Below are 9,610 nucleotides of genomic sequence, written 5' to 3' on the forward strand. Positions count from 1 at the left end.
TCACTCTTAAGTTCTGGGATATTTGCAATGGCTTTCTTGTCTGTGGGTAATTGCTAGTTAAACTTTGAGGGGTACTAGAGCCAATGGCCATCTATTCTGTCATCTTACTAATGTCACTCTAAGAAAGCCTTTTTTTTTGTTTAGTATTTGAAAAATGCTTTAAAGTGCTTAATTGCAAAAATTATGAAAACCACAAAAAGTTACTATAAAAAGCAATTACATGGGGCCAGTGCCGTGGCTCACTTGGCTAATCCTCCACCTGCGGCACCGGCATCCCATATGGGCACCGGGTTCTATTCCTGGCTGCTCCTCTTCCAGTCCAGCTCTCTACTGTGGCCTGGGAAGGCAGTGGAGGATGGCCCAAGTGCTTGGGCGCCTGCACCCGCATGGGAGACCAGGAAAAGCACCTGGCTCCTGGCTTCGGATCGGCGTAGCTCCAGCTGTAGCAGCCATTTGTGGGGTGAACCAACGGAAGGAAGACCTTTCTGTCTCTCTCACTGTCTAACTCTGTCAAATAAATAAAAAAAAAAAAAAAGCAATTACACAAGATAGTTACAACAAAATACAAAACCAGAAAAGCGATGATATAGATTTTGATTGCTTAAAATTATGATGGTTAATTTAAAGGTGCCAAATTGGCTAGGTCATGGTACCCAACTATGGTCAAATAACAATCTAGATGTGAATGTGTACCTATTTTCAGAAAACAAGACTAACATCTGAATCAGTCGACTTTGAGTAATGCAGTTTAATTCCATAATGTTGACAGGTCTCTGCCACTTTAAGGCAGAGATCAACTGAGGAAAATGCAATTCTACTTCCAAACTGCTTTTGGACTTGAACTACAATATCAACTCTCCTGGGTCTCCAACACATTGGCTTGTCCTACAGATTTTTGATTTGCCAACTCTACAACTGCATGAGCCAATTGTTTAAAACAAAATCTCTTAATCAAGTTCTCTCTCTCCATTTGTGTGAGTTTGTATGTGTATATAAACACATTCTCTGCATGTACACACACACACACACACACATACACTCCATTGGTTCTGATTCTGTGAAGAACCCTGGCTAATAAAACACTAAAGAATATTTTTCTTCATTGTAAGAATTTAATAAAAACAGAGTTCTATTTTCCCAGCAATTAAGAAATAACCCTCTATTCCTGATAGGCCATTTAAATTTGATTCATGTGGCAAATTAAAGTTTGCTTCAATTTCTTCTAAATTTAACTAGCTCTTTTAGACTTCTTAATCACTTTACCTCTATTCAGAAACCTTTTGTATACTACCTCAAGTTAAATTACCTCTGCTTGATTTTGTTTTGTTCATATGAGCTCATCATAATTACACATACATATGTTCACCATTCCCCAATAAATTATATTTACTGTAGTAAGTTCTGTTGTTTCCTAGTCTCTTACTGTTATATCCATTCTTATATTTACAATGCTAATACAGCTCCTCTTCCTTATTATCCACTTATCCTTTCCTTTGCCTAACCAAAATTCACTCATAAAAACGTTGAGATTAACTTATCTACAAATCTTTGTTGACTATTCTATAACACACTGTGCAAGTTTTAACTTCCTATTTCATTTATTAGTCTTTAAATGTAGCTCATAAAAGCTATATGTATTCATTTGCTAAGACTACAAGAACAAAATACTACAAACCAGTCAGCCTACATGATAGTAATTTACTGTTTCACAGTTCTAGAGGCTGGAAGTCCAAAGTCAAGGTAACGACAGAATTTGTTCTTTTCTATGACTGGGAGAGAGAATCTACTCTACGCATCTTGCTTCACCGTGGGACGTTATAGGCAAATCTTTAATGTTCCTTTGCTTATTAAGCCATCACCCAGATCTCTGCCTTCATCTTCATTGCCATTCTTCCTACGTGTTGTCTGTGATCAAATATTCCCATTTTATATGGACACCAGTCATATTGGATCAGGGACACATCTACCACACTGACTTCATCATAACTTGTTCCAAATATATTTCCAAATAAGGTCACATTTTGAAGTACTAGAAGCTGAGACTACAACCTATGAATTTTAGAATATAATCCCATTCATACAAAATGCTATTTGATTCTTCAGTGAAATGTAATGAATATGATCAAGAATGAAATTATGATCCTTACTGCTCGTAAGAGAAAAAAGTTTTTCTCTGCTAATCTAGAATCAAATTATCTCTTTCAACTTTATATTCTAGTGTCAAAATTAAAGGAATTTTCTCCTTAGCATGATATTAATGGATGTAGATACTTTACTTCACAATGAAAGAGTGAGGCATTCAAATAAGAAGTCTGAGAACTGGTCTAACTGTATTATTCATTACAATTTCTAGGAAATTCAATCCCTTATAAAAAAAGTTTCCAATTTATATCTTTCTGTAATTTCAGGAACAGATATGGAAATGAACAAATGATGTATCATTTTTCTGGATTTCTGAGATTATCTCATGGACCCTCCAGAGATTATATGAATGAAGGTAGAATTTTAGGTAGTAGAATTTCAGTAGTAGGCACAAATTTTGTTTGGTACTGATAAATTGTTTTTTATATGGGAAATGCAAGCTTAAAACATTACATTTTCCTATAGATTATTAAGTTTAGTATTCATTAGCCAAACTATTTCAGCATTCCCAATTGATTACCTATGTACAACTTCTCAATTTCACTTTTGAACTTTCTTCTTAAATTGATTGGCTTCCTCATCTACTATCAAGCTAAACAAACCTTTTGACATGTATTTTATATTTTTTCCTTGAAGTTTTTGTTTTTTATTTTTGAAATAACATTTTCAATTTACATGGTAGTCAAAGGCTTAATGTTCCACTAAATAAGGAGTTCAACAAATAAAAAGAAAAAAGACCATAGTTCAGCAGGAATATAGGTAAGGGCTGTAAGCAAAAATCAAATGAAAAGATGTCAATTTTGTTACCAGTCGCGGAGGGGGGGGTGATTGCCTCGTGGGGTTTTTTTTGTGTGTGTGTGTTTTTGACAGGCAGAGTGGACAGTGAGAGAGAGAGAGAGAGACAGAGAGAAAGGTCTTCCTTTGCCGTTGGTTCACCCTCCAATGGCTGCCGCGGCTGGCGCGCTGAGGCCGGCGCACCGCGCTGATCCGATGGCAGGAGGCAGGTACTTATCCTGGTCTCCCATGGGGTGCAGGGCCCAAGCACTTGGGCCATCGTCCACTGCACTCCCTGGCCACAGCAGAGAGCTGGACTGGAAGAGGGGCAACCGGGACAGAATCCGGCGCCCTGACCGGGACTAGAACCCGGTGTGCCGGCGCCGCAAGGCGGAGGATTAGCCTAGCGAGCCGTGCTGGCCAATGCCTCTTGGGTTCTTTTCCTCAGCTTAGTAGAGAAATAAAAAACTGGGAAACAATTTGCAAAGAGACAAAGCGACAGAAATTTATTTGACAGAAAAGAAACTTTTATTTGATTGGCAAGAGACAGAAAAAGCATCTGGTCAGAGAGGAGACCAGGCAGGGTGCCCTAAGGGGACACTGGCTTTGAGGAAGTGTCCCAGGTTTTTAAGGCATTACTATCTGGTCATTGGGTTGTCCTATTGGGGGTGCCCATTGGACAGGGGGTTTCACATATATATGTTGATTGGCTTGGGGCTCATGGAGATAGTGGGGGTCTCCTGGAGACTGTCCGTCTCTTTATGGGCTCAACCCTCCTCCTCTGCTAGCTCTGAGTGAAAGATTAAATCACACCTCCAGGGTGGCTGCAAAGCCATAAGGTCACACAAGATAGTCTGGATCTCCAGGAACCAGTCTGACTCTCCCCAGGGGCCCAGCCCCTTCCCCTGCCAGCTCTGGGTGAAAGATTGCACCCACCCTGACCCTGAAGGTGTGATTTAAAGTTGCAAGTCACACATGCAGCACAAGAAGCGGTGGGGGAGATGCCAGCCAGTCTGGAGACTGGAGATGCTGGCCAGCCACAGCGGACAGCTTGTTTGTGAAGGACATTCCACCTATCTCTGAGGGGTCCACAGACTCCCAGCCCCACTGGACGGCCTCAAATTTCACTCATTCAATTTTAAGATGCTCGCAGATCATTAAAATTATAGTATATCATAAGAATTTGTTTGAAAACGATTTAAAACAAAAATTAACAAAACACTATATTTACAGCAAAAGTGATACACATAGGCATTTTTTTGTTTTGATTTTTTAATTAATTTTAGCTCCCGGATACAAGGGAGATATCTTTCCAACTAAAGAAAAGTCCAGAACCTGATGGCTTTACTAACTGAATTCTACAAAACATTTGAAGAAAAACAAATAATTTGCAAACTACTCGAAAATACTGAACAGGGTGGAACTCTGCCAAACTTTTTACATGGCCAGCATCACACTAATACCAAAACAAACCAAAAGCACAACAGGAGAGCTACAGACCAACACCCTTGATGAATATAGATGCAAAAATTCCAACAAAACACTAAGAAACCAAATCAAACACTTTATAAAAAAAAAAAAAAAATCACACATCACAATCAAGTGAGATTTATCCCAGTGATGCAAGGGTGGTTCACCATTCACCAATCAATAAATGTCATAAATCACATCAAAAAAAATGAAGAACAAAAACCACATGGTCATCTCAGTAGATGCGGAGAAAGGATTTGATAAGATTCAACATCCCTGCATGATAAAAGCCCTCTCCAAATTAGGTACAGAAGAAACATACTTCAAAATCATAAAGGCTATATATGACGAACCAACAGCCAAGTTCATACTGAATGGGGAAAACCTGAAAGCATTTCCTCTCAGATCTGGAACAAGAAAGGGATGCCCACTTTCACCACCCTTAATCAATACAGTACTAAAGTATCAGCAAGAGCAATTAGGGAGAGAGAAAGAAATGACATCAAAGTTGAAAAGGAGAAAGTCAAAGTATCCATATTTGCAGATGGCATAATATCGTACATGGAAAAATCTAAACACTCCACCAAAAAGCTGTTGTTAGAACTGAAAAACCAATTCAAAAAAAAAAAAAACATACAAAAACAGTAGCATTTTTATAAGCTAATTATGAACTCATGGAAAGAGAAAGAAAGAAATCCCATTCACAATAGCCACCAAAAATATCAAATATTTAGGAACAAATTCATTATCTTTAAGGTTTTCGTTTTTGAAAACCATACTTTAACATTAATATGAACTTCAAAATAATAAAAATTGTTAACTGTTTTAATTAAATAGTTGCTTTTTATTTTAATGAAATTTGCTTTTAGATAAGACAGTTTTATTTCCAGCATAATTGGAAATGTTCTTTTTAGTAAATAAATCTACTCATGGACTTACTGTTATTAGAAAAGTTTGAGACAAGCACATATTGCTTTAATTGCAAAATAATGCTACTTCACTAATTTTTGAAAAAATATCATATGGTTAAAATCATAAAAAGGAAGATAGAATTTCAGAGTAAATAACAATGATTCCTTTAATACAAACGAGATGGTACCTTCATGTAAGTCTCACTACCCATTTTCCTTAATATGCTGTCTTACTGAATTTAGTTGCCCTAAAGCTATAAGCAAAATGATTTAACATCTATTTAATTTGCTACATGATCAACACGATACCATAAGCAAGTACATTCATTACTACTAAAGATTCATGAATACATTTTTTTAAAAGATTTGTTTATTTGAAAGGCAGAGTTGTAAAGATGCAGAGAGAGGTCTTCCACCTGCTGGTCCACTCCCCAAATGACTGCAATGGCCAGAGCTGAGCTACTCTGAAGCCAGGAGCTTCTTCCAGGTCTCCCATGCAGGTGCAGGGACCCAAGGGCTTGGGCCATCTTCCGCTGCTTTCCCAGGCCATAGCAGAGAGCTGGACTGGAAGAGCAGCCAGGACAGGCATCCACAAGGGCAGCAGCCTCACCCACTAGCCACAGCGCCCGCCCCCATGAAACATTCATTGTATGTGAACCTGGATTTCTGTGACGCTCATGACTTAATTTCTTCACCTTCTGCTTGATATAATAAGCCTCAATAATCTTGACAACTTTTCCCTCTCATGTCTATGGAGTACAAAAAAATGTCTTCTAGAAATTGTGAAGCAGAGGGAACTTTCTCAATTTTCTCAGAGTATTAGTCCAAACCTGGTTTATTGCCAATCAATCATTTGTTTTTTTTTTTAGAACTTCCCTCCAGAAATTTTTATAAACTCAAATTCAAATGGAGTTAACTATCCCATGAGTTAGAGAAATAAATACATTAAGCCTGTGTCTTGTCCCTAAAAATCTCTGCAGGCTAAACATCTCTAGTCCAAAAACCCAAAATATGAAAGGCTCAAAAAATCCAAAGCATTTTGAACACCAACATGATGCCACAAGTGGAAAATCCCACAACCTGACTGCATGTGATGTATCACAGTCAAAACATGGATACACGAAAAATGTATCAAGTTATTTTCAGGCTATGGGAATGAGGTATACATAAAACATAAATCAGTTTCATGTTTAGAGTTGGGTTCCATCCCTAAGATAACTCGTTGTGAATATGCAAATATTCCAAAATAAAAAAGAACCGAAAAATCCAAAACATTCCTAGGCCTAAGCATTTTAGATGAATGCTATTCAGCCTGTATTGAGTGCAAATATGCTTAGGGTTGAGTAAGACCGTACTTGCTATATTACTATTGTTTTTTTTAATATGGTTTTTTTGGCAATAAAAACTTTTTTCCTCATGCCAAAGTATACCTATCAATTGTGATCATTATTTTGTCTGGCCAAAAGCCAGCATATGTATGCCAAGGAAAAAAAAAAAAAAGAATACTATTCTGTCAGAAGGTAAAAAGGGACAGGGGCTGGTGCTGGGGCTTAGCGGGTTAGGCCGCCTCCTGCAGTGCCACCATCCCAACTGGGCGCTGGCTGTTGTCCTGGCTGCCGTACTTCCTATCCAAGCTGCCTGCTAAGGTTCTAGGGAAAGCAGTGAAAGACGGCCCGAGTGCTTGGGCTCCTGCACCCACATCAGAGTCCGGGATGAAGCTCCTGGCTTCAGTCTGGCCCAGCCCTGGCCGTTGTGGCCATTAGGGGAGTGAACCAGCAGGTGGAAGACATCTCTCTCACTGCCTCTGCCTCTCCTCCCTCTCTGTAACTTGGCCTTTCAAATAAATAAGTCTTTAAAAAAATAAATGAATAAATAAAAGCTAAAAGAGGAAAGTTCCTGTCCTTCACCCTCCGTGGAGCGTCTTAGTTCACTTTGTGTTGTTATAATAATATCACGAACTGGCTAATTTATAAAGGAAAGAGCTTCATCTGGACTCACGGTTCTGGAGGTAGGCGACTCCAAGATCAGGTGTCCACATTCAGCGAGGGCCTCCATCTGCATTACAAGGAGGAAGAAGGCAAATGGGCAAATGCAAAGCAGAGGCACCACGAGGGGTGGTCTTGCTTTGTAACAACCCTCTCTCATGGTAACTAATCATTTCCATGAGAAAGGCACTAATCCCTCCAGCAATAAAATCACCTCTTGGAAGCCTCAACTGCCCACACAGTCACAATGGCACTGAAATTTCAACTTGAATTTTAGAGGCCAAAAGACACAAACCACGGCAGCAGGAAACAGCATTAAGAGAGAAGGAAGCCAACGTTATTTATCTCAATTCAGTCCTCTCTGTTAGGGCCCGGCTGCCTATAGAAAGAGTACATTTTTTTACAACTGCCACATCTGCCTAAAAAGAGCTCTCTCTCAGGGGAGGGTTTCAGTGGCTCTGGTACCTGTAATGAATGGATAATAATTCAGTGGTAAAATATGGGTGACAGGAACAAGCTTATTTTCCCACAGAAGTAAGTACACAAAGTTCAGTTCTATCAGCGATTTCTACTCATAATTGACAAACATAGGTGGGGAAGACAAATATTCTTTATTCCATTACTAACCTCTCAAGCAAGCCATAACACCTATCTGGAAAAGAACATGGTATCCATACTTGACCATACTAAAATACTAGGGTAAAGTAGCCGCCTGCATCCCATATGGGCGCCGGTTCTAGTCCCAGCTGCTCCTCTTCCCATCCAGCTCTCTCTTCTATGGCCTGGGAAAACACTGGAAGATAGCCCAAGTTCTTAGGCCTCTGCACCCAAATGGGAGACCCGGAAGAAGCTCCTGGCTCCGGATCGGCACAGTTCTGGCCATTGCATCCAATTGGGGAAGACTCTTTGCCTCTCCTCTCTCTCTATGTAACTCTGCCTTTCAAATAAATAAGTCTTTTTAAAAATAAAATAGATTACTAAAAGATACATTCAGTAGCCATGATGTAAACATAACCTCAGTGTCCACAACAAACAGATAAAGAAAATTCGGCACACACATGCAAGCCAGGAGCAGAAGGCCACATACTGCATGAACCTACTTATATGACGCACTTAATACAAATTCATAGAATCAAAGAGGGGAACGCGGTTTCCAGAGACTGAGGGGAGGAGCAAATAGGGAGGTACTAATCAACAAGTACGAAGTATCGAATGAGCAGGAATTCTCTGGAGAGCAAAGGAGTCTGAACACGGAGCTCCTAAAGAAGTTGAGTTTCTTTGGGGCAACAGAAAGAAAGAGCAAGCAGAGTGCCACAGTCTCGTTTCTGTACTTACCCTGCCTGCAAAGCGGCGGCCGGGAGGCACTTCACCTTGGCCAGAGCGGAAAGACCCACCAGACGCCCGGACCCGCCAAACGCAGGTGTCCCGCCTCTCCTTTTGTTTCCGGCTCCCGCCCATCAAGTTGGATACGATGTAAACACACCTTAGCCACTTATTAGTGGGAGAAGGAAATTTGCCCCGCCTTGCCCCGCCTATCTCTAGTGGCACCACCTGGAGTCCCAGCTGCGCCCCTGGAAAGTTAGCGGCTTCTACCTGAAACACGGTGGGTGATCTTAGGACTCGCCTGTCCTTTCTCAGGCTCAGTTACCTGCTTAGTACATTCATTCTTTTGTGTATAGCTTGGACAAAAACAGTCCCTGTGTTCCTGTCTCTGCTAGAAGCTGGTGATAAATCTTTGAACATGGTCTCCTTCCCCAACATCAGTCCAGGGGGGAAGCTGACTCTCTTGGGTCACCTGTCCCTTTCTGACTGGCTTGAGTGACTGGTCAACCTGAAGCTCAGCTTTCTACTGCTAGGGAACTACCTTTCTGAGGGCTGGGTTAAGTTCCCTTAGAGGTCAGCCCAGTCATTTCTCCCACTCATTTATTGATGCTTCTGTTCTCTTAAAGGCTCTATTAAACCCTAACTCAGCTTCTCTTTCAAGAGATCCTCATGCCTGCTGGCAACAGAAGTCCTTCAAAACCAACACTTGTGGCTTTTTTTTTTTTTTAGATTTATTTATTTATTTGAGAGGTAGAGTTACAGAGGGAGAGACAGAGAGAAAGGTCTTCCATCTGCTGGTTCACTCCCCAAATGGCCGCAGCTGCGTGGAACAGGAGCCAGGAGCCTCCTCTGGGTCTCCCACGCGGGTGCAGGGGCCCAAGGACTTGGGCCATCTTCTACTGCTACCCCAGGCCGTAGCAGAGAGCTGGATTGGAAGAGGAGCAGCCGGAACTCAAACTGGCTCCCTTATCGATGCGGGCGCCACAGGCTGCGGCTTTACCGCTA

The 9,610-nt window shown here is 40.8% G+C and overlaps 1 protein-coding gene across 9 annotated transcripts in view; it reads right to left on the bottom strand.

The window, feature by feature from the left end:
• Positions 1–8,835, bottom strand: part of LOC149119659 (uncharacterized) — a 149,407-nt gene extending 140,572 nt beyond the window's left edge. For 4 of the 9 annotated variants that reach the window (XR_016228384.1, XR_016228383.1, XR_016228385.1 and 1 more), the window contains exons 1-2: positions 8,618–8,776; positions 7,296–7,352 (exon numbers count right to left, since the gene is read on the bottom strand). Coding sequence is in view for 3 of the 9 variants with exons in the window: in XM_089324843.1 (XP_089180969.1) it covers positions 7,296–7,352; positions 8,618–8,740 (180 nt within the window). In the remaining 6 variants the exon portion in view is untranslated. Of the gene's footprint in view, positions 1–7,295; positions 7,353–8,617 lie in introns of all 9 variants that reach the window. The other 5 variants (XM_089324843.1, XM_089324842.1, XM_089324844.1 and 2 more) reach the window with 2 other exon arrangements.
• Between the last annotated feature and the right edge of the window lie 775 nt (positions 8,836–9,610).

Source organism: Oryctolagus cuniculus, chromosome X, assembly GCF_051225735.1.
Source record: "Oryctolagus cuniculus isolate XC-2025 breed Fujian yellow rabbit chromosome X, ASM5122573v1, whole genome shotgun sequence".
NCBI lineage: Eukaryota > Metazoa > Chordata > Mammalia > Lagomorpha > Leporidae > Oryctolagus > Oryctolagus cuniculus.